General features: G+C 36.3%; 2 protein-coding genes across 9 annotated transcripts in view; one reads left to right on the top strand and one right to left on the bottom strand.

Annotated features, from left to right (window-relative positions):
* The window catches only part of NHLRC2 (NHL repeat containing 2), a 62179-nt gene extending 56194 nt beyond the window's left edge, over positions 1-5985 (bottom strand). For 2 of the 4 annotated variants that reach the window (XM_002756606.7, XM_009010305.5), the window contains exons 1-2: positions 5567-5985; positions 2086-2238 (exon numbers count right to left, since the gene is read on the bottom strand). In XM_002756606.7, the coding sequence (XP_002756652.3) occupies positions 2086-2238; positions 5567-5744 (331 nt within the window). In that variant the 5' untranslated portion in view covers positions 5745-5985. Of the gene's footprint in view, positions 1-742; positions 946-2085; positions 2239-5435 lie in introns of those variants that run through there. The other 2 variants (XM_035269147.3, XM_078346544.1) reach the window with 2 other exon arrangements.
* Positions 5986-6198: 213 nt separating this feature from the next.
* DCLRE1A (DNA cross-link repair 1A) lies at positions 6199-24775 on the top strand. 5 transcript variants are annotated; one of them, XR_013525123.1, is made up of 10 exons: positions 6199-6258; positions 6774-7905; positions 9605-11284; positions 12623-12756; positions 14142-14260; positions 15059-15864; positions 17401-17546; positions 18313-18467; positions 22318-22459; positions 24197-24775. XR_013525123.1 is itself a non-coding variant. In XM_009010308.5 (10 exons), the coding sequence occupies exons 2-10, from the start codon at positions 7443-7445 to the stop codon at positions 24355-24357; spliced, it is 3141 nt and encodes a 1046-aa protein (XP_009008556.4). In that variant the 5' UTR covers positions 6199-6258; positions 6774-7442; the 3' UTR covers positions 24358-24775. The 5 variants fall into 5 exon arrangements, 4 of the variants coding, with proteins under 4 accessions (XP_009008556.4, XP_002756651.4, XP_054099305.2 ...); XM_009010308.5 differs by having other exon boundaries at positions 15724-15864; XM_002756605.7 differs by having other exon boundaries at positions 6199-6303; positions 15724-15864.
* Positions 24776-25057: the final 282 nt, after the last annotated feature.

Below are 25057 nucleotides of genomic sequence, written 5' to 3'. Positions count from 1 at the left end.
TTTTCAGATCCAGAATTTCCTTCTGGCTTCTATTTAGATTTTCTCTCTTTATTGCTATTTCCATTTTCTTCATACATTTTTTTTTAAACTTATTCCATATCTTTCTTTAGTTATCTGAGCATCTTTAAGACAGTGTTTTAAAGTCTTTGTCTCATAAATATGCTATCAGATATTTTTTGGAGGCAATTTCTATTGGTTTATTTTTTTCCTTTGAATGGGCTGCACTTTCCTGTTTCTTTGTGTATGATTTGTGATTCTTTGTTGAAACTGAGAGCGAATTCTCACTCCACTTACAAAGTATTTTACTTTTCAGAAGTGTATTTGTATATAAAAATATTTTTAATTTTTTGTCACAATGTGCTATAAAAACAATGTTTCCAGTAAACTGTTGATTATAGGGACCCATCCACTCTAGAAGTCACTGAATCTGCTTCAGGTATGGAGTTAACCCCAAGCTCACCAAATAGTCTTTTAGGGGTGATCTTAGGTATGGAACTGATAAACTTTGAGATTCTTAACTCCATGTGTAATGCCATTCTAAAACACAAATGTCATCCTTCTACCAAAAAACAAACAAATCAAAACCAAACTTCAGCATCTCTATATCCTCAACAGTAGAAAAAGTCTAAACTATTAAGAACGCTATACAATGCATTTCACAATGTGGCCCTAACCTAGCCTACCTTTGTCTCCTTTTACTTTTACCATGAACCCTTACATCTTGCCACACTAAATTATTTACCTGTTCTTGGAGCAAGAATCCTACTCCTCTGTGCTTCCATGTTTGTTTACCTGACGCTTCCTCAGCCAGGAGTGTCCCTTCTGCCCCATTTTCATTTTCAGCTGCACTCCTGCTCATTTTTCAAGTTCTAGCTCAATTGTCTCCTTCTCTGAGAAATCTTTTTCCAATGTTTCTAGGCAAAGTGACTTATTCCTTTCCTCAGGTTCCATAATGTTTTTAATTCAATTTTGTTACATATTTCCTCAGCAGTTAGCAGAGTACCCTGCACATAACACATGTTCAATAAATGTGATGTCTTGAACAAGAAATACTGGCATCCAAAACCTAGGAGATAATAAGATATCCATATTTCTTAAATCCATATAGATAAATTTGTAATAACATGATTTAGCTAGTAGAAATATTTGAGTTCTTGATTAATCATTTGACTAGTGATTTTAACATACAATCTATTACAATTCAGAAGCATCTTAAGTTTCAGTTGCACTGAAGATTTCTCTATCACTTCCCTTTTAAAGTAAGTTTCAGAATATCCTTTACTTTTGTACATATATAATCTATTCTCATCCTTACTATCACAGGATCCGTGACCCTATCTCTTTTTTTCTAATCCACTCCAAGATTAGCGCTTCAATTCATTTATACCTAATTAAATGGTATGTTTAATTAATTTCATTTACCCCCATGCTCTTTTTTAGAAAGTAGACAAGAAAAAAAATCTGATTGTTTCAAACTTCTAAAGTCAATTAATCTCCTACATCTTTCGAATTTGTAATAACATAAAAATGGATTTCCTAGTCTGCTCTGAAAAACATTAGCTGTAATAAATCATTTTTTAATGAAGCAGTGTCTAAGAAAGAGTATCTGTTATATTTTGCATTCCACTGCAGTTCATGTCATTCAATATTAATGACAGCCTACTCTCATTGTCTAATAAGAACTTTAAACCTTCCCATCACAGTGAAAAAGAGTATAAAATTAAGGTCAGATGTTTCATTTTTAAAAAACAGAAAAAATTTCAGTTTTTTAAACTGAACATATAAAGCCTCAACATATAAAAAGACCTTTTAAAATATCTGATCATGAAAAAAGCAAATTATACCCCTACCCTCAGAGAAAAACCATATACTAAATGCTAGTTTTCTTTAGACAGGCAAACCACTATCACTAAGCTTAACCCTTTATAAAAAGGTACATGAAGTCTTTAATTCATAGATTAGAGATTACTTTTAGAATCACTGAAGTCTTGCCAAATGTTCATTCTCTTATGAGCTAATGAGTCAGCCACTCTTCCAGTAACTATGCCAGAACAGTCTGTTAGAAACTAATTAAAGAACAGATACCTTTATCAGAGTATGTGTGTTCTAATGCACGGAGATCGGGCAATAGGTGAATACAGTTTATGCAGCAGTAGGTGAAGAAATCAAGGATGACTATTTTTCCACATAGATCCTTGTAGACAGAAATAGGCTCTTCTGTGTTTAGCCATTCTAATCCTGAAATTTACATAAAATAAATTACAATGATTAAAGGAAAAGAGAAAAAATTTATCTAAAACTTTCCATTAAAACGTAACTTTTTTTTTAAAGACTAATGCAAATAAATACTTTAGGAGAGACTAGCACCATTTGAAGGCTGTGGCTGTTGGATGTATTTATTATTGTATACTCTGAACCACCATTTTCTACCAACATAGCTTTACGACTGTGACAAAACAGATATTTCTAGTTTGAATGAAAAGACTAAGAAGGCAAATTAGTAGAGATAAAAAGCTCAAAAAAGGAAGAAAGAAAAGGAAGGGATGGGGGTACAGGTGGGGGAGCAGGAGGAAAGCTGCTATTAGGATGCTGTCTACAAATAAAGCAAAAAAAAGCTACTAAATTCTTTCGGAAATAGTGTCAGTCTGTGAAAGGAAGTAAGAGCAACACACTTCAGAAAAAGAAAAAAGAAAGAAAGAAAGAAAGAAATATCAAATACTAAACGAACCTACTTACATAGACAATTAGATACTAATGGGCTACTGAGAATAAAACTCAAGCTTAAGAAGAGTAAGATATAACTAAACATCAAAAAGCAATGAAATGTATATAAGGATAAACATACAAAATGCCTAAGCCCATTTCCTCAAGGAGAAGAAACTGAAATATTCTGGATTTGGATGAGAATCTAAATACAAAATAAAGTATTTTAAATGTAAAGTTAAGCAAAATACACTTATTACTGTTGCAGATTTCATTGAGGTAACATTAATATTGATGAAGAACGTGTTCCCTTTCCTCCAAAAAAAGAAAACTCTGTACTAAGAAGAAAGATTTTGTTAACTAATAATAAAGTACAGCATCCTTATTTAGCCAATCTAAGAAAAAAAATTTACTGCTTATAAGTCAATTAATGCAGCTATTAAAATTATTAATTATATCGCAAAGCAGGTATTTGGAACAGTTTTTAGCTACTGAAAGCCAAAGTTGGGAGGAACAAGTAAACAGTAACAGCTAATGACTAACAACAATAACTGGAGTTATTCAATTGTAACAAAATTCTAGAAAAAAAAATCTGCAGATCAAACTAGTATTTGTGCCAATTAGTCCAAACTAATGAGGTTTCAGGGTACAGTGACCTCTTAATTATCCATTTTGCTAAAGCATTAATTATATACCAAATCAAGTAATCATACAAAACTTCACACTAATTAATGTATACTTCATTTCCTACTTGCAAAATATTTATGAATGTCTGTTGTGACTTTACTGTAAATAGTGAAGAGTGACTTAGATCAGGGAGTATAGAAAGATTACCTCTCACTGTGCTTCTTACCAGGCTTAATAATAATAATGTATTTTATAACAATAATTACAATAAAACGCTGCTAACATTTAGTAAGCTTTTCTGTGAATTAAGAATTTCACATACATTACTTTCAATACAAATAATAATCCTGAAAGGTAAATCATAGTTCAATTTTGCAAATGAGAAATATAAAGCTTAGAGGTCAAGTAACTTGCTCAAAATCACACAACCAACAAAATGGATTAACAAAGATCCAGGTCTGTATAAATCTGTCCATTACACTGCACTGTTCCCATAAACATGTGAGTCTTCTAAGAAATGAACAAATCATACAGTTTTTGAGATAAAGTTACGTTTATGACTTCTTGATTATAGTTTACTGCTAAGGAAACCAAGAAAATAGTCATTTCTAACTTTCTAGCCTCAATAATTGGATCCAGTAGAAAATCATACTACGGTAAACACAAAGCCTGAATATTTTATTGTCTGTTTTTTACTTATGAGTCACAGAAGTCATATCTCATGGGAATAAAATACACTCCCTGTAAATACAAACAAGACTGGAAAATAAAAAACACTGCCCAAATCCCAGCTGATGGCCTGCTTGTTGATAAGTGTACCTACTAAGTAACTACCTTCTTACAAAAAAAAAGCATGTGTTTGTATAGATGTAAACAATATTTCAAAGTTATTTGATGGGATAAGCATTCATGTACCCAAGTCTTTTGTAAGAATTCCACAATATTTCAAATCCAAAATAATATTAATAGTAGGAAAAATAAGCACTTCTCAACATGGGTAGTGCAAAAGGCTTGGAAAGACACCAAATACTTCGTTGTCAGAGGCAGGTTCCGATATACCACCCACGAGCTAACTGAACTCTGCCACATCCAACCAATTAACTATACATGTGGTTTCAGTGTCACTCCAGGACACATGCCAGCACCACCAGGCAAAGCAATGCTACTCCCATCCAAAGAAGGTAAAATATGTTTTCATGTATCATGGCAAGATGTGCTTCACAAACAGCCCTGCTGGGAATATCTATTCCTTCGTGCTTCAAAAGGTCACATAGCCAGGATTTAAACCCTGGAGACAGGCAATAATTGATTCCGATTTTTAAAAGTATTAGTTTCAGGACTTTGAGCGGAGAAGCATGACACGGGCTAAGAAATCAGCAAATCTAGGGTCAATCCAACTGGGGCAGTTATCAACTGTGAGGCCCTAGGCATGTTACTTAATCTCTCTGTACTTCCATTTCCTCAACTGTAAAAGAGGAATGATACGAGCACCTCACTGGGCTATAGAGATGACTGAATAAAGACATATTCCCTCAACTGTTTAGAACTCTGTGTGGCAGGTCGGGCGCGGTGGCTCACGCCTGTAATCCAGGCACTTTGGGAGGCCGAGGCGGGAGGATCACTTGAGGTCAGGAGTTCGAGGCCAGCCTCGCCAACATGATGAAACACAGTCTCTACCAAAAAAATAAATAAATAAACAGCCGGGAGTGTTGGCACATGCCTGTAGTCGCAGCTACTCCGGAGGCTGAGGCAGGTGAATCGCCTGAACCTGGGAGGCGAAAGTTGCAGTGAGACCAAGGCCACACCACCGCACTCCAGCCTGGGTGACAGAGCCGGACTCGCCTCAATAAAAAAAACAAAAACAAACAAAACAAAAAAACCTGTGTGTGGTACAAGAAAAAGTGATCAATAAATGTCAAGGTGATGCAAAAAGATGACGAGACGGCACTGGGGAACCAGGCTGAACGGACAGAATGGTGTGAACGTTGCAATAATCGCCAACGGGGACACTAAACATGCACTGACTCTACTTGGCTAACATCAGGGGCGGGCAGGACTCAGGACACACAGACGAGTACGTGGGTCTCTGTCCCGGAGAAACCCACCGTTGGTGGCCGCTTGGGGATCCCTGGAATTGCAGAGCACAAGAGAGGCGGCCCACGTCAGGCGAAGAGCCATTCCCCCGAGGAAGGGGAGGTGCCAGGAGGGGCCCCCCACCCCGACGCCAGCCCCTCACCTTCCGGAAACTCGGGAACCGACAAGTCCTGCTCCCAGCCGTCCACCTTCTGTAGATACTGGTAGACCAGGCTGTTCTTCTCCTGCTGGGTGACGGCGTCGAGCAGGGCGTACTCCAGCGAGGTCTGCGCGGGGAGCAGGCCGGAGAGGCTGCGGCTCCGGGCTCCAGGCGCCGCCATGTTCCCTCCGGGCTCCCAAAGCAGCCGCCGGGCCCGCGGGAGATTCTCGCTGGGAGACGAAACGTTCACTGTCCTGTGGTTTCCAAAGGGCGCATTCGTCTCACCCTCCACCAGCTCCACTCCACGCCAACGACACTTTTTTCTTTTTAATACATCCAAGTGCCGAAAGTCCAAATCGTCGCAGTTCCCGGGCACGTAATTAAACTGCCGTCCCGACCTACCCCGCCCTTTCTGGGTCCCCACGCCGCAGCCGAGCCTGGACATTGAGAGCGCCAGATTCAACATGGAAAAGGCTTCAGGGACAAAGTCCCAGAGGCCGTAAGGGAACCACCCCCCACCCTTACATTAGAAATTAGCGGACTTTAGGACAAAAATAAAATACAATAAATCGGTAGGACTTAAAAGGGCAACCTATTTTTAAAAATTATTTTTAAAGTTTCTCTCTTTGACCAGCATCCGCCGATTCGACACGCTACTGTGGTGGCGGGAAATTGCTCCCGCCAAGACTCTAAAGGTAAAGGGTGTAGGAATAACCTCGAGGGAGAAGGCTTTTTGTAAGGTGGGAGTGCCTGGCGGAAGTGGCTTTCACTTATACACAAATAGAGCGTTTTGTCATCTGGGAGTGCTGAAAGCGCGACCGCGAACAGATTTTTAGGTGGGGGTGCCGAGGAGAGCGGACGCAGCTGAAGCGGCTCCCCCGGGGCACGAGTGGCAGGTGGGGGGGTGGCGAGGGTCCCTGAGGGCTGGCCTCAGAGTCTACTGAAGGGGAGGGCTCTGAGGGCTTTTTTGGAGCTGGCTGTGCTTAACCTGGAGAGGGTTAAGGCCCCATTCCCTGGTCTTGCAGCCTGTAATGCCGGAAGGGAAGGGAGAGGCTGGCCTGTGACCCCGTTTTGAGGCTGGTGGACAGGGCGCTGGCCACTTTCAGGACCATTAGTGCTTTACGGAGTCAGACCTCAGTACAAGCCCACCCTTTCACATATTTGAACTTCTTTTTCTCACATATTTGAACTTTTTTTGCTCACTGTGCAGGGATTGTTCGTTGCTGCTGGAGGAAGATCATGGACTGTCCCGGGAAACCGAAGCTGTTAAACATCCACTAGATGTGGATAAGAGCAGTGACTTGGCAGTTTTTTGCGAATTACACCCCTCTTTGATTATGTTGTGACTAGTTTTGTTAGTAAACTGAGATAGCCATTTAGTGTTTGGGACGTCTGTTGAGTCACTTGTCCAGTTAACTGTGGTTGGATTTATGAATTATTTGGACAGTTGTCCACTTGAAAGAGAACTGACAGTAGCTTCAAAGCTCATTCTGAGATGAAGCTGTTGAACCTATATTTCCCATTAGTGCTTAATTTTCAAAGTATTATTGATTCTTATTCTTATGAATCAAGTCCTGGAAAAGGCCAAGATAATTGAATGAAATGGCACCCATCATGGAAAACTTCACAGTTGCTACTCCTGTGATAGGTTTATCTTAGTTTTATTGTGGTATAAATGGAACAGCAGGTGTTCTCAGGTTCAAGTTTTCTAGCTTGCCAATATGTTCATTACCACTCCTTTAGAGTCCCATTGAGTTGGTGGGGGGTTTGTTACCTTTATAATTTTCTCAGGAAAATAATTCCATAACTTTTTGTGACAAGAAATGGACTCTCCATTTACTTAAGATTAATACTTCTTGAGTGATAAAATCATTTTGCCATGTTAGAAGACATTTCCGAAGAAGACATTTGGGAATACAAATCTAAAAGAAAACCGAAACGAGTTGATCCAAATAATTGCTCTAAAAATATTCTAAAATCTGTTAAAAAGGGAACAGATGGAAAATACCAGTCAAAACGGAATAGAAAGAGAAAAAGAGCCACGGACGCTAAAGAGAAGGTGAAGGACCATGAAATATCCCTTGAAGAAGCAGATTGTCAGACTTCTGCAGCTTCTAGTCAAAATTCAAGTTCTGGAGATGGTATTCAGCAGTCCCAAGACAAGGAGACCACTCCAGGAAAGCTCTGTAGAACTCAAAAAAGCAAACACGTGTCTCCAAAGATACGTCCAGTTTATGATGGATACTGTCCAAATTGCCAGATGCCTTTTTCCTCATTGATAGGGCAGACACCTCGATGGCATGTTTTTGAATGTTTGGATTCTCCACCAGGCTTTGAAACAGGTAAGATTGCAGAAAAGGTAGCAGTTTCTAAATAATCTATAAAGCCTTCATTAGGCCAGACATAACAATTCAGTGAAACGAGAAAGGCAGGCAGTAAACTAAAAGAGAGATGAGATACCAGTCAATTGTATAATGGTAAAGAAAATGGCAGACTGGAAAACAGTTTAAATACATTTTGTTTTTCATAAAAGTTCCTAAACATCCGGATTATTTTTCATAAATGTTAATTTAATCCTTCCTATGCAGGGTACTTTCACAACCACCGTGTAAGGAAGGTGGTATTGATATTTTATAGATGAAAGTTCTTAAAAGTCAAATACCTTGCCCGATTTGATATTTTTATGGAACTGTATAGAAAACTATAAATAGGCCAGGCACGGTGGCTCATGCCAGTAATCTCAGTACTTTGGGAGGTCAAGGCAGGTGGATCACTTAAGTCTAGGCGTTCAAGACCAGCCTGCAAAACATGGTGAAACCCCATCTTTACAAAAAATACCAAAAATTAGACAGGTGTGGTGGCTACACGGAGGCTGAGGTGGGAGGATCACCTGAGCCCAGGAGATTGAGGCTGTAGGGTGCTGTGATCATGCCACTGCACTCCAGCTGGGGTGCGGCAACAGAGTGAGACCTTGTCTGAAAAAAAAGTAAGTATAGATATAGTGTGGTTCCTAAATATGGTTATGTTTTAGTCATCATGCTAATGTATACAGGAAGAGGAACTGTGAGGGAGTCTTAGGTGATTAAGATTCTAACAAAAAAATGTGTCAAATGATAACAAAAGTATGCATTTTTATCTTTTAAAATATGTGACAAGTATTTAATGTAGAAAATCCTACTTGGAATGCATATGGAGAATGGCTTGTTATGATTTATATATTTTCAAGTAATTATATATACTATATATAGATTTTTTAATCTGAAAAAGTTAAAATTCAGTAAAATAAAAAAATACTCAATATGGTTTTCATGTTAGCTATGATTCAGAATACATTTTATTATTAACCTGTAGTTATTTTAAAGTACTGCATGAAGATGCAAAAAAACCTCTTCTTTAAATTGGGCATTAGCCTTTCCCATAAAAGTATAGCAAGTGAAAACCTCATAAATTTTCTAGTAATTTGCTTTTATGTAACTTGAAAATCAGGAATGGAATTGGAGTCCATAGTTGAAGACCTTAGGGTGAAATGTCCTATAGAGTGAAGCCACCTTAAAAATATTTTCTTTCAATATTTCACTAAACTCCTTTGAATAGACTCTTAGATGGTTCTTCTTGAATTAAATTCCGTTCTATAACAAATGCTTTTAAGAGGCAGTTTTAAGTTAGGTTTTAAGCCACGAAGATTTCTAATTTAATATAATATCTTTCTTGAGGGGAAGGAGGTGTCATTTTTTGATAAATCTGGAAATTAACATATACAGGGATATGCAAAGATGGCTTATAGAAAGTTTCTCAATTACAATAGTTTGACGGGGAATAGTTTCCAAATTAGTAAAGCCTTATAATTAACCAATTTCTCAAATTCTATTTTTAGAATAGAATCTATAACTTTTCAGTGTATCAGCAATTATAACTAATCTTATTAAAATTGTTATTATATGCAACGTGAATGTTAAATAATGGAACCCAATTTATGGGACTATTGTTGTCAAAGCTTAGTCTATGCTTTGATCCTATAACTTTTTTTAATTAAAATTTCAGAGTGTCCTGATGGTCTTCTGTGTACCTCAACAATTCCATTTCATTACAAGAGATACACTCACTTCCTGCTAGCTCAAAGCAGAGCTAGTGAGCATCCTTTTAGCAGCCCATCACCTGCGCCAGGTGACAGTTTCAGTGAGACTAAATCAGGCATTCTTTGCAGCTTTGAGGAAAGATGGTCTTTGAATCGGAACCAAACTGATAACTCAGTTTCAAATGATCCCTTATTGATGACACAGTATTTAAGAAAATCTCCATCTCCAACTGAAGCCAATAAAAAGATTTCCACTAATATCCAAACATCCCAACAAGCTCTACAATTTACCGAAGTTGTTGAGAATAAACTGGTAGGAGTTGCTTTGCCTCTTGCTGATGAAGAACTAAGCAGCCCAAACAACTCAGAACACATAAATTTGCCATTGCCAGAAAATGACTTTAGCGACTGTGGAATCTCCTATTCTCCGCTTCAAAGCGATGAAGACCCTCATGATATCAATGAAAAACTGGATGATTCACAACAAGAACTGTTTTTTACAGAAAGCTCAAAAGATGGCAGCCTTGAAGAAGATGACAGCTGTACTTTGCTTATAAAACAACGTAGTCCCTTACTGAAGGACCAGGATGAGAGCTGCCCCAAAGTGAATAGCTTTTTAACTCAGGATAAGCATGATGAAGAGTTGTATAGATTCAGTAGTCTAAATGATTTGTTTCAACCTATTTCCCAAAATAATGAGAGTACTTTGCCTCATGAGGCAGCATATCGTGGTGGTGATTTTGTGTTGTTTCCACCTGCATTGGCAGGGAAGCTTGCTGCTTCTGTTCATCAGGCAACTAAAGTGAAACCTCGTGAGCCAGAATTTCACTCATCTCAATCAAATAACCAGAAACAGGTAATTGAAGAATCAGCTGTTTACAATCAAGTTTCTCTTTCCTTAGTTAGGAGTTTAACATCGAAACCTTTTGAAAGCCAGGTAGAAGGATATCTTTCTTCCCAACCAACCCAAAGTAAAAATAGAAAATTATCAAGTGAGAGCTTGAATGTTAAGAATAATGCTAACTCAGCATGTTTCTGCAGAAAGAAATTAGATGGTATACCAGTTGGTAAAGCTACAATTTTAAATACAGAAAACTTTTCTAGTACACCTGCTGCTACGTCTTTGAAAATATTGCCTTCTGGTCCTAAGTGTAATGCAAGACATCCTTCTACCAAAGTAATGAAGCAAACAGATATAGGTGTGTATTTTGGACTACCTCCCAAAAGAAAAGAAGAGAAATTGCCAGAGGAAAGTGCATTAAAAGGGATAAACTTAAATCCAGTTCCAAGTCCTAATAAAAAGAGGTCCTGGCAGTGCAAGAGGAAAGCAGAAAAATCTTTAAGTGATTTAGAATTTGATGCAAAGAATGTAAACGAGAGTCAGCTTTCTGTGGAACTTTCTAGTGAGAGGTCACAGCGTCAAAAAAAGAGACTTAAGAAGTCAAATTCACCGCAGGAAGGAGCGCATCAGAAGAGAGCAGATCACCTTACTAATGCAGAATCCGAAACAGTCAATTTAAGTAAAGTCAAAGTCTTCACAAAATCAGCTCATGGTGGGCTGCAAAGGAGGGACAAGAAAATCCCAGAGTCATCAAATGTAGGAGAATTAAGAAAAAAGTCATGTCCATTCTATAAGAAAATACCTGGTAAGTTGAAATATCAATACGCAATATATCAACAAAGACAACATTTTTGAACTTGCCCCGTTTGGGATGTTTGTGTGTGCGTATGAAACAATTTTTTGTATGTGTTTCCTTTGCTTTTGTGATAGTTCATGAGCCTCTAACATAGATATGGTTTTTGCCTATTTGATTTTTTTTTGCTACATTGAATTCATCAAGTTTCTATTAAACATGTCCTCTATGTAAGTGACCATACTAGTTAGGTAGATATTACTGGCTATAGAAAGATTAGTAAGAAAGGAGTAGGGATTCAGCTTAATACAAAAGGAGGAAAGGCGTCTCTAAATAAATATAATAAAAGATAGCCTCTTAAGTACTCATGAGAAATACAAAGTACTAAATAGTTTCTAAGAAGGGAAACATCACCAGTTTTACATATAATAAATGCCAAAAATTTTAAAACCACGTTATAACTTACTTTCTCTGCCTTTTCATATACCTGGTTGCTGAAAGATTTTTAAAACGCTTTGTTGATGTTCTAGATCTTAACTTGTTCAATATATTTATGTAAAGAATAGCATTTATTTGCTTTATAATACCAGTGGTGTTTTTAATTATTATTTTGATTAATTTTCTGTACCTGAAGTGAGCCTAAAACCATGTGTTGATAAGCCTCAATAGAATTGAGAAGTTATGCTTATTTATTTGCACATTGCTAATGAGCATACTTAGTTATTTTTTGCATGAGCACATTTTAGAACAGTATTTCTCAACCTCTTCTTCATCACTGCTCCTCTAGGGAGCCTTTTTGGGCATTTTTTTTTTCTTGTTTCCCACCCCACTCCTCCAGTCTGACTGTGCAGTGAAATTCAAAGATGATAGATATATTGCTTGGGTATTATTGTACTGTGGCTCTTTGGAGAGCTACACACTTTTGTAACATGTGAGATTATGTTGGCCCTCAACCATTTTTGCTTCCTTAAATCAATACAGCCCCCACTGAGAATTCATGTTTTAGAAGAAAGTTAGCATTCTCCTTTTGCTGTTTTGAAGATGTAAAGTGCTAAGTATTATGAAAGTATTAGCTAAAGAAGCAATTGGTTTTTAGCTCAGAATTTTATATATATATTTTTTGGTGCAGTTATTCACAAATAAAAGTTTCTATACTGAAATACTTGGTAGAAATGTATAAGACATTCTTTAGTGTCACCTTTTGCTAAATTTATGTGGCATCAGTTTTTAAATATAGTTAAATTGGAAATAAGATGTAAAGAAGATAGAGGGTTCATTCAGTGTTTGTCATCAAATTGGGTATCTTTGTTAGCTCTTGCTCAAGCTACTGTATTGGTATTTTTCTTGCAGGAACTGGCTTTACAGTTGATGCCTTTCAGTATGGCGTGGTTGAAGGTTGCACAGCCTATTTTCTCACACATTTTCATTCTGATCATTATGCTGGATTGTCTAAACACTTCACATTTCCAGTTTATTGTAGTGAGGTATGTTTTAATTGTCTAACTTTTGACTTTGTAGAATGCTGTGAATTTCTAAGCAATTTCATTAAAAAAGAATAATTAAAACAGTAAGATCTTTCATTCTACTAGAAAAAATACGAGAAAACACATTCCACATAAAAGTTCTAAACTTAAATGAGTTAACGTTGGGTTTCCGTTTTTAGAAAACATATGTTTTATTACATGGAAACAAAAGATAAACTATTTCACGATGTATTAAAAACAAGAAGTGTCACTGAGTAAACATTCACTAAAAGCCTAAATGGATTCTTAAGGCAAAATACAGTCAGCTCGCTGTATCTGTGGGTTCCCTATCCATGGATTCAACCAACTGCGATTGAAAAGATTCAAAAATAAAAACTAATACAACAAAAAAATACAAATTTTAAAATACGGTATAACAACTATATAGCATTTACATTGTATTAGGCATTATAATTAATCTAAAGATGATTTAAAGGGGTTGTGCATAGGTTATATGCAAATACTCTGCCATTTTATATAAGAAACTTGAGCATCCCCAGAGTTTGGTATCCTCCGGGGATCCTGAAACCAGTCCCCTGCACATACTGAGGGACATGACTATATCTAACTTCAAGGAACTTATAGCCTCCAGAGGAAACATTCATAAATAATGCCACATTGGGATTGGTATTATAATAGAAAAATGGATGGAGTACCTAGGAGTAGGGAGAAGAGAGTGCTTTACCCTGTCCTGGGCTAAGGTTAGACAGTTTTCTGGGTGAAAGATACCTTCAACTAATCATTAAAAGGAGAACATTTTAACGCTCATTACTAAGGGCTTGAACTAGAATTTGATTTAAACCTCACAGCATACTTCAAGTACCCTCTGTTTATTAATAAAGCACCTGAGGTTTGGAGAGGTTAAGTGGTGTGCCCCAGGTCACAGAGCTAGGAATGGCAGAGTCTGAACTTGTGTATGCAAATTTGTCTGATTCCAGGACAAGGCAGAGGAAAGAACGTTCCAGGTAGAGAGTAAAGTTTATGTAAAGTCGCAGACACCTGAGAAATATGCCCATTCCAGGCCCTTCAGATAATTCAGAATGGCTAGAAGGAAAGTCAGGGAAGAACAGGAGACAAATCCACAGGAATAGGCAGAGACCAGATCACTCAGGCTTTTGTATGTCAGGCCCGGACGGATGGACGTTTCATAGATGAGGTGAAGTCAGTGATGGTGTTCAAGCAGAGTAGTGGCACAGTCATTATAGGAAATTCTTCCTGGCCTTATGGAGTGTCTACCTAAATATAAACAGGAAAAGGGATGTTATTAAGATGCTGTTATAAACTAGATGTGAAATAAAATACTTAGTGTCTTACTGTATCAGCAATAAGTGCAACTTGTTTTGCAGATAACTGGCAATTTGTTGAAGAACAAGCTTCACGTGCAAGAACAATATATTCATCCATTGCCACTGGACACTGAATGTATCGTGAATGGTGTCAAAGTTGTTTTGCTTGATGCCAATCAGTAAGTATTAAAGTCATCTTAATAGCATATTTTTTTAAATGTTCAAAAGGACAGCACTTTGGCATGATTATTTAATAACTTTTTCATTGGAATTAATATGCTTGATATTTCTTAAAACTTAAGTAAGTTGTTTCTCCTTTTGGAAAAAATGTACCCAGTTATAGACTCAGATATTAAAAGTAAAGAGATCTTCTAAATGTTATCTAACCCATTTTTTATCCAGTTTAAATTACTACACTTCACATCTGAGATTCCAGCTTATGTTTTAAAATACTTTAACATATCGTTGCTGCTGTTCTTTGCAAGATAACCTTTTGCTGTTTTCTTTAATATCATTTATCATTTATATAAATTAACAGTTTATACTACCTGCAGATACTAGAGGGTCAGTTTTATCTCCCCCTAGCCCTTTTTAAACTAAGAATTCATTCAGCCTCTAGATATTAAAGAGTTGGAAGATTTTTTTTCTTGGAAATGGCCTGTATTTTTCCCTCTTTTTTTTCATTTAATATAAAGTACTATCAGCATTCATGTTGTCAAAACACAACTATCAACTCTGCTTCTTTCTACTTTCCATAGAATGTTAGCCCTCTGTACCATGGAGGTCATAGATGAAGAGAAAGAAGACTAAATCTAGGTTTCCTAAAATCCAGGCCAATGCTATTACGTTAGGTTGCTTTTAAGTTTTTTGTCTACTATATTTGCAGCTGTTTTTTTTTTGGTTGTTGTTGTTGTTAAATTGCCAGTTTGAGTTTTTATTTTTATTTTTTGACATGGAGTTTTGCTCTTTTTGCCCAGGTTGGAGTACAATGGCACATTCTTGGCTTACTGCAACTTCCACCTCCGGGGTTCAAGTGATTCTCCTGCCTCAGCCTCTCAAGTAGCTGGGATTACAGGCATGCACTACATGCCCAGCTAATTTTTGTATTTTTGGTAGAGGTGGGATTTCGCCATGTTGGCCAGGCTGGTCTCTAACTCCTGACCTCATGTGATCCGCCCATCTCAGCCTCCCAAAGTGCTAGGATTACAGGCGTGAACCACCACGCCCAGCTGAGTTCTGATTTTTAGTCAACTTTATGGGGTTTTCACCATAGATCACAAAGTTAGCATCATGCTGTTATCATGTACATAGTTCAATGTCTCAGGTATACAAAACAGTCTTACCTGGCATAATATTCCAAGGTTTCAGAGTTTATTTCCCAGAAGCCAGCCAAGGGCCAGCCCTGAAGACGAGTTTTCTTGGGAATGTGTGGAGTTTGAACAACCTGGGTCTGCCTTTCTGCACACCACTTCTTTTTCTGATGTAAATTTCCTCGAGTTAAAGTGCTGCAATTCCTTTGTAGTGCAATGCTGTGTCATTGTGGTCAGCTAATAAAGTGTGTTCACTTGTTGATACTGAAATAGATACTGTTCCTTTAGATGCTTGCCTGTGTTAAGAATATTCCTTTGAAATTTGTGTTCAGCTGTCCAGGTGCTGTCATGATCCTCTTTTGTCTTCCTAATGGTACTGTCATATTACACACGGGAGACTTCAGAGCAGATCCCAGCATGGAACGTTCTCTTCTTGCAAACCGGGAAGTCCATGTGCTGTACTTAGACACCACGTAAGAGAGGCTTTCTTTGTGTGCTTCCTTTTCCCACTGACAGCCTTTGTGTATCATGGTCATCAATTTGGTGGTTTATTGCCAGTTATTACTTTAAAGGTCTTTATCAGAGGGATGCTGTTTGAAAAAAAAAAATGTATACTTGCTTAAGGGCGAATTTGGGATTGCACGTGTTAACTGACTACAGCTCATTTTCTTTGTGATTTATTTTTGAAAATATGGCATATGAGAATCCTGTTACTGAAACAAGAAAAAAAAACTTAGGAGCAAACTTTAGGAAGACACCCTTTTAAGTTGTCCTTTCAGAGTATCTGTGTAGCTATTAATTGTGAAGAGAAGACAGAGGCCAAAATGTGATTCTGTTTTTGAGTATTCAAAGTTACTGGTGTTCTTTTCTTAAAAAGGTAATGATAAGTTACAGTTCTGAATTCCTGAGTACCATAAATATAATGGCATAAGCCCTTACATTTTAACTGTATATGTATTTCTCCTTAGCTTTATTAAGTACATAAAGATTATATATATTACTGGTATATGATGTGATTTCATATATTAAAATATCTCATCAACTTGTTAGAAATTATCTTAACCATTTCAGCCTGTTTCAAGGAGAAGTATGTTTGGATGCAATATTTTAGTAAAAGATGGTCTTTCCACATCCAGTTTTCTCACACTGTAACTGATTTTTCCATTCTTCTATATGGATTTTAAGCACTGGATAAATTAAGAAAATAAGTTAAAAAAAAAAAAAAAACCTCTTTTTTGTTACCTAGTTCTATTCTCATACAATTCTGAATTTCATCATGGGTTTTTATAGGAGAAAGGTTTTTCTTCCTCTTGTCTAGTGGTTGGCTAACAAAACAATGCTGAAAATTGGGAAAAATATGTTTATTTGGTTTTTGTAGCTTGTTACATTTTTAGGGAAAAAGTGCTTTTCGTCTCGAATATAGATGGTAGCTTAGAGTTAATTTTTCACTGGGTTATAGATCTGTTGTATTTATGTGTGTGTATACACATATATACACAGTATATATATTTTATGTCTGCAAGAAATGATATTAATATCAATTGATCAATTATTAATATCAATATTAACTGATTTAAAACTTTAAATTCATAGTTTCATTATTTTAATAATTTTTTATTAGATCAACAATGTTTAATTCAGATATAATCCTTATCAATAGGATTTTTTGATAGTGTTTGGATTAAATGAAAGATATTGAGGTTTATAATTTATAACTAAAATAGCTGGCCTGCTAGAAATATTCTTGGAGAAAAAATCTTCAAAAACAATTTTTTGAGGGTGATGAAAGAAATATAATGAAAAAGATATATTGAAAACTTAGAATTTTATCATGTTAGTAGTAACTGATAAATAATTTTAAGCACAGGCAGTGAAATAACTTGTGGTGTTAATATGGTATACTGCTGTTGTATGCAAGTTGCTAAAGCTTGTTTTCTAAAATAGCATCTGGCTTAAGGCTACAGCTTTCTTATTGTTCTTTTAATAAGTACCATGTTTCCATATTACAGATATTGTAGCCCAGAATACACCTTTCCATCTCAGCAAGAGGTTATCCAGTTTGCCATCAACACTGCCTTTGAGGCTGTAACTTTAAACCCACGTGCTCTTGTTGTCTGTGGTACTTACTCTATTGGAAAAGAGAAAGTCTTCCTAGGTGAGTGGTAGGTGTATCTAATTTATATTAATATATTATAAAGATCAGATTCTTTTTGCATAAAGCCCTTTCAGTTTCTATTCTTGCATTTGATAATTATTTCCTGTAATGATTCAATATTACCTTTGAAGTTGAAGGAGAATTTTAGTTTGAAACCCTTAATCTTTGAAGGTTTGACTTTATGAAAACATTGTTAAGTGTGTTTAATTTAGGCTTTCTAGATGTAAGAAATGTATAGAGCAACTGCCCATGCTACATTATTATTTAATAAACTTTGAAAGATGACAGTGCATAGTTGTATTGCTGCATTCTTTGAGGATGATAGATAATTATATTAGCAGTGTTAATTTTTGTTCCTAAATGATTTCTGGACATATAACTGTAGTTTGTCCAGGTAGTATTATACTGATTTGTGAAATATTTCCATTTCTTCTTAAGTATGGTCACATTATATCACACGTTAAGGATGATAAAGCTGGGGCTTTTAACTTCTCCAAATTTAGTTCCTTCCCTTCCTCTACCCACTTTCTGTACACTTCCGCAGTTTTTAAATAGTCTTTAAAAATAAATTATTTGGTTTTCTCACAATTTATTCTGCACAGTAAACTAAAACAATGATTCAGCCTTTTTTGAGATATCATGGTAAAAGTGTGAATCCTTTGAATTTCCTTTTATTTGGTAAATTCTTACTTTAAAATTTGCTTAAACTGTAACTTTTTTCACCAGCTGTAAGTTTATTATTTTTAACCTTTTCCTTTGCCCATAGCCATTGCTGATGTTTTAGGTTCAAAAGTGGGCATGTCCCAAGAAAAATATAAAACACTACAGTGCCTCAATATACCAGATATTAATTCACTCATCACTACAGACATGTGCAGTTCATTGGTTCACCTTCTCCCAATGATGCAAATTAATTTCAAGGTAAGCATTCAAGAGATACGCGTTTTAGGGCGAACTAAAAAAGGTAATCTGATGATTGTAAACTGCATTTAACTTACAGGGATTCAATTATAATAGAGTCACTCATAGTAAAATTTGCCCTAGACAATCTTTCAAAAGGAATTTTAAATGTTTGTAGTTTTTCTATGAATGTAACTCTGTAGAGTAGTTCATATGCCCACCAGAAGTTTAGGAACTAGAGAACTAACATATGGAACAAAAATAGAAATGTATGCAGCTGTCTGGTCATTCAAATCTTCAATTTTTAAGATTATTTTCTAGTTCTTTCTGGGTCAGTCGGGAAATGAGGGGAGAGTCTAAGAAATTCTTACTTTACTTCAGGTCTGTTCTATTCTTTATTAATATTAAGCCTCTCTAGATTGATATATATTGAAAATTTACTTGTCGTGACAATTAAATAGTGGAAGTGTATCCTAAGAGGAAGTTTGAGCATTAGTTCCAAGGTGTAAATTAAGACATAGGATATGACCTTCCTGGGATTTGGGGGCTTATTTGTCAGATTTATTCATATACTAACTAAGGATTCTTCCATATACTACCATTTTGACACCTGGCAGCTGAATACATCTAACCTGTATGTTAAAAAAGAAATTTAGAACATAATGTATGGAACAATGTATTTTCACATTTGCTGTTGTGTTTATGAAATAAAAAGAATGAGAGGTGAGGCAATGGAGACAGTAAGACTAGAGCATGGCGTAAAGAGGAGATGGATACTTTGATGGCCAAAGGGAGGGGGTTTGCTTGTTTGTTAGCTGAGATGAGGATTTTGATGTTGTGAGGGTCAGGGAGAATCTAAGATAAGAGGATAATTGATGAAGTAAGGTTTCTGAGCAGGATCTGAAACATAGGTAGTGAGGTGCATCCACTTTGAACAGGAAGAGGGCCACGTCTTCCTTTGACAATTCCCTCACAACCTACCACTCTATGGACTGTGTGCTCTGATGCATATGGCCTTCTTTTAGAGAGCATGTATGTACAAATCCAAACTTAAACAAGATTTACATTTTCACAACTACAAACTCAAGCATAATTTTTTTTTTGAGACAGAGTCTAGCTCTATTGCCCAGGCTGGAGTGCAGTGGTGCACTCTTGACTCATTGCAACCTCCACCTCCCAGATTCAAGAGATTCTCATGCCTCAGCCTTCTGAGTGGCTGGAATTGCAGGCACATGCCACCATGCCGCATTAATTTTTGTATTTTTAGTAGAGATGGGGTTTCGCCATGTTGTCTAGGCTGGTCTCAAACTCCTGAGCTCAAGTGATCTGCCCTCCTTAGCCTCCCAAAGTGCTGATACTACAGGTGTGAGCCACCATGCCTGGCCTAAACAATACTTTTTAATACAGTAATTCAAATTGATTTTAATAACTCAGAAATGTTCATTCTGAATATTTTTTTTGAGGCTAGTGTCCTTGGAGGAGTGATCTGGAGTCATTAAATCTATATATTTGATAGTCGTCAAATCTGTATTTTTCCACGTCTATGATTTTATAATAAAACATAAGTTCTTTGTGAAAAGACCGATCTGTAAGCCTCCTAGATGCTGATGGTGGAATAGATGATGAGAGATAGAAAAAACTGACAAAGGGCAAGTGGTTTCCATTGGAAGATGGGGTTTACTGATCTCCTGCCCACTAGGCTGTAAGCTTGCAGAAAGTGAAGTCTGTGTCCTCTTGTCCTCCACACTGGCACAAGCTACTATGTAATACTGGAGCAGCTATTTATTGGTATTGCCTCAGTAGTCGCTCCCCTTCCTCCATTAAAGTGAGTAGGTATTGATCATATTTTTTGAAGACTTTTTTTCTTTTGAAATTCATTTATTAAACATTCTAGCAATGATAATCAAATATGTATTTAAAATGTTTTTGAATAGGTGATACATTGACAGTGGTAAAAACAAAAATATAAAATGGCATATTGTAAAAAGTTTTGTTCCCTCCCCTGTGCCTGATTTACTCACATATTTTCAGAAAATTTCTTACCTCTAGGACACAAATGGAGCAGAAACTGATGGTAATCATAATACTACATTTTAGTTTGTAATTCGAGCCCATTTTTTTTTACCAGAGAAAAATTGTGTTTCATGAAAGATAATTACTTTTTGTGAAAAAGTAATCCTAATACAGTTTTCAAGATGCCCAATGCACCTTTGAAAGACTATAAATAATACCATTCATGCCATCTAGTTCAACATCTGAAGTTCACATATGGGCTACATAGTTGACTACCACCTCTGATTTAAACCTGATTGATGATTATGGTAAAGTGTTACAACAGTGATATTATACATGATTATTTGCCTGCTGAAAAAATAATTCTAGTAATATTTCTAAAAGTATTTTTCTTCTAAACTGGTTATTAATAAATGGAGAGAGACAAGTCATAAATCAGGGATTTCATGTTGACTAAACTATTCTTAATAAATTTCCTCATGAGAATAGTTTTCAGATTGTGGTTAATGGACTACTTGTAGCTGTTGGTAGTCTTATTTTCTATATGTTTGGCATATACGATAATATCTGAAGTTGTTGTTTATGGCACAGGTTAAAGATGTTTTTATGGCAACTCTAATTTGTCCCACAAAAAGCAAATATTATCATTTAATTCTTCTGCATGTTTTTGCAGAGATAAATAGGAATGGACAGGTTTGATGATATGTATCAAAAGTTGGACTTATTTAATATATTATATGTAAAATTACTGTAAACCTCAGTTTCCTATTTTTTTTTTCTTTGTGAGGACAAGGGCAGAAGGAATAGTGATTAAACAAATTACATTAGGTAGGTGCTAGACTAAGCAAAACTTGCAAATGTGCAGAGCCAAGAATATTGAAATGGAAGTTTAGTTATGTATCCATAACTAACTTTTTTTGTATGTGCATAGTAATTGGTAAGAAATATGGTTGTCTTATGGTAGGTATTTTGATATTCACTTCTAATTAATAAAAGGTTCTTATTAGATATAGAAGAGATCAAAAGATTGTTATCAATTCATCAATAAAATGAATTTTATTATTAATTCATTCAAAATCTTTGAAACTTTGGGTTTTGCTCTTCAGACCAAAAGTATTAGATTTTTTTGTATCCTTCATGCCATTATTATTTTAACTAGATTTATCTTTCAAAGATTGAACTTCAGTCATTGATTTTTCTAAGAGTTTTATCAAATGTCATCATTTATTATGACTTTAGGGAAGTTTTATTTCACTCAAGGCTTATAAGGGGAGCATATTACTTCCAATGATAGTGGCACGAAAAGTTTTAAAATAAATCTAGTTTATGTTTAAAGGGTTAAAGGTGCGAATACCTGAAAAGAATGCTATTAAGCAGCTGTAAAATGTATCTCTGTGTTGAGTATAATGCCATTCACAGAAAATTATTTCTTTCTGTCCACCTAGCTATCACCTGTTGGTGTATATGCATGGAGATATGTTTGCATTGGTGTTTGCCATTATTGATATTCTCTTTGTGGAGTAAGATTTGGAGAGTAGTTTTGTTTTTGTTTTTGGTAGCTATCGGAATTGTAATTTGTTTATACCTAATTGCTTGTGTTTCAAGTTGTCTCGTTATACTTGTTTTTTCCAGACCGTACTTGTTTAACTTCAGATAAGTGAAGGAGAAAATATTTCATATATGTATTTTTTTTCAAGGATTATTTTTTAGAAGCACGGCACTAGGTATTAGAAGCTAATGCTTGACAAGTGACAACTCCTCATGCCTACTCCAGTGTAACTTCTTTAATCAGTCTGTTTTATTCCACATAACTCATCTCCATTGACCTCTACATCGATATGCTATTTTTATTTAACAGGGCTTACAGAGTCATTTGAAGAAGTATGGTGGGAAATATGATCAGATTTTGGCATTTAGACCTACAGGATGGACACACTCTAACAAGTTCACTAGAATAGCAGATGTTATTCCCCAGACCAAAGGAAACATTTCAATATATGGTATAGTTATTAAATTTTGTCACTTTTAATGTTTATAATTACTTTATATTTTTTAAAAGTGTTGTAAAAATTGAATCCAAAAAAAATAGTCACCAAAGAATTTAACAATTCAAGAGTTTTCAAATCTCTCTGCAACTCTAATTCTATATCTAGTCCATTGTAAACTGATGTAAGAGAACTTGATTAGTAGATAGACATTGATGAATGCAGATCATTTCACTTGTGTGATCAGTGATATTGAGAGGAAATTGCAGAATTACTTGAAAGGAGGACTACTGTGATTATATACTGGAAGTATAGATGACACTGTGAAATTGGGAGCAGGAAGATGATGGGTTAGATGTGGTCACGGCAGGAGATACAGACTTGCCTGTTTTCATCCTTGGAGAAAGTTTACCAGTGCCTTCAGAGTTGGCTTATTGCAGTGACAGCTGATGGAAACACGTTTGGTGTATCTCCAGACCAGTGATTTACCCTCAGCCTCTAAAGACTCTAGTTTACTGAAAATAGGATCCTTCCCACCTTTCACTGTGATACTTGATCTTCAATAAAGAAGATAAAGGGTGGGTTTTTTTTTTTTAATATGTGCAAAGTTTAGGGACAAATCTGCTTACCTGCTCTGGAGGTGGGTGTCCTGGTTGTTATTCTTCACATTTGACTCATACTTCTTCCATATTTTCCTGAAAACCTGTAGCTAAGTAAAGTATCTAAAGGAAGAAATGTTTAAAAAGAAGAAAATCCTAATTAAATAGGACTCTAGAAATGCATATTATTAAGTATATACACAAAAAAGTAATAGATTTTTGAATATTCTAAGTTTCATTTCTGTGTTAGTTCGTTCTCACATTGCTTTAAAGAACTACCTGAAACTGGATAATTTATGCATAGTAGAGGTTTAGTTGACTTGCAGTTCCACTGGCTTAACAGGAAGCATGACTGGGAGGCCTCAGGAAACTTACAGCTATGACAGAAGGCGAAGGGCAAGCAAGCACATCTTACCCTAGTGGAGCAGAAGAGTGAGAGAGAGAGAGCACAAAGGGGGAAGTGCAACACACTTGAAACCATCAGATCTCCTGAGAACTCACTCACTATCTTATTATTGTTTTTTTGTTTTTGAGACACAGTCTTGCTCCACTGGTTAGGCTGCAATGCAGTGGCAGGATTATGGCTCACTGCAACCTCCACCTCCCAGGCTCAAGCAATTCTTTTGCCTCAGCCTCCCCAGTAGCTGGGATTACAGGCACCCGCACCACACCTGGCTAATTTTTGTATTTTTAGTAGAGATGGGGTTTCACCATGTTGGCCAGGCTGGTCTTCAACTCCTGACCTCAGATAATTCACCTGCTTCTGCCTCCCAAAGCACTGGGATTACAGGCATGAGCAACCACACCTGGCCAAGAACTCACTATCACGAGAACAGCAAGGGGGAGATCCATCCCCATGATTCAGTGACCTCCCACCAGGCCCCTCCTCCAACACACAGGGATTACAATTTGAGATGAGAGTTGGGTGGGGACACAGAGCCAAACCATATTGGTATTATTTTAATGTCTTAATCTTTATTATTCATAAAAGGTATCAACAAGTTTTCTTATCAAAAGTAAAGCACCAAGGAGTCTTTGACAAAAATACCATGGATTGCTTTTCTCTTTTGTTTTATTCTATTTTATTTTAGGACTGTGAATTTTTTAATTAGTTTGATTTTTAGTGTACAACTTCATTTCTTTGGTGTTATAGGAATTCCTTACAGTGAACACAGCAGCTTCCTAGAAATGAAACGCTTTGTCCAGTGGCTGAAGCCCCAGAAAATCATACCTACTGTAAATGTTGGCACCTGGAAATCTAGGAGCACGATGGAGAAACATTTTAGAGAGTGGAAATTGGAAGCAGGATATTGATGATACCTCCGAGGATTCAGTAGTAGTTAAGTTCCTTAGTTGTAGCTTGTTAGTAGTTAAGTCTATAGAGATATGAAATGTACTTTGTGTGGAAAACCTTCATGAAGATTGTTAAGATAGTTTAGTTTTTCATTTATGTTTGAACAACATGTTCCTGGTACTGAATGCCTCTCAGCATCATCAAGGATAACTGAAACTGAGTCTCCCTGAGACCCTTAATTTCTTGCCCCTTGCCTTCCATGGGCAGTTATATTCTGCATCAAGCCCTAGAAGAGGAAGCAAAGGCAGATTCAGGGACCAAAAGGATTAATGATAATAAACTAGATTGAAACATGATGTGTATAAGCAATTATGTATCTTTAAAATTATGAGATGAAACTTTTATATGTATACTTAAATAAAATTAATATAAAATTTGCTCTACTGTCTTTTGGTGGTTTTTTGTTTTATTTTTAATAGACTTTATTTATTTTAAATTTATTATTATTTTTTGAGACAGATTCTTGCACCGTCACCCAGGCTAGAGTGCAATGGCGTGATCTTGGCACACCGCAACCTCCGCCTCCCAGGTTCAAGTGATTCTCCAGCCTCAGCCTCCCGAGTAGCTGGGATTACAAGCACCTGCTACGACACCCGGCTAACTTTTGTATTTTTAGTAGAGATGGGGTTTCACCATGTTGGCCAGGCTGATCTGAAACTC

Source organism: Callithrix jacchus, chromosome 12 (genome assembly GCF_049354715.1).
Source record: "Callithrix jacchus isolate 240 chromosome 12, calJac240_pri, whole genome shotgun sequence".
In the NCBI taxonomy this organism is placed as follows: domain Eukaryota; kingdom Metazoa; phylum Chordata; class Mammalia; order Primates; family Cebidae; genus Callithrix; species Callithrix jacchus.
The sequence above is the reverse complement of the archived record's forward strand: the minus strand, read 5'-3'. Positions and strand labels throughout refer to the sequence as shown.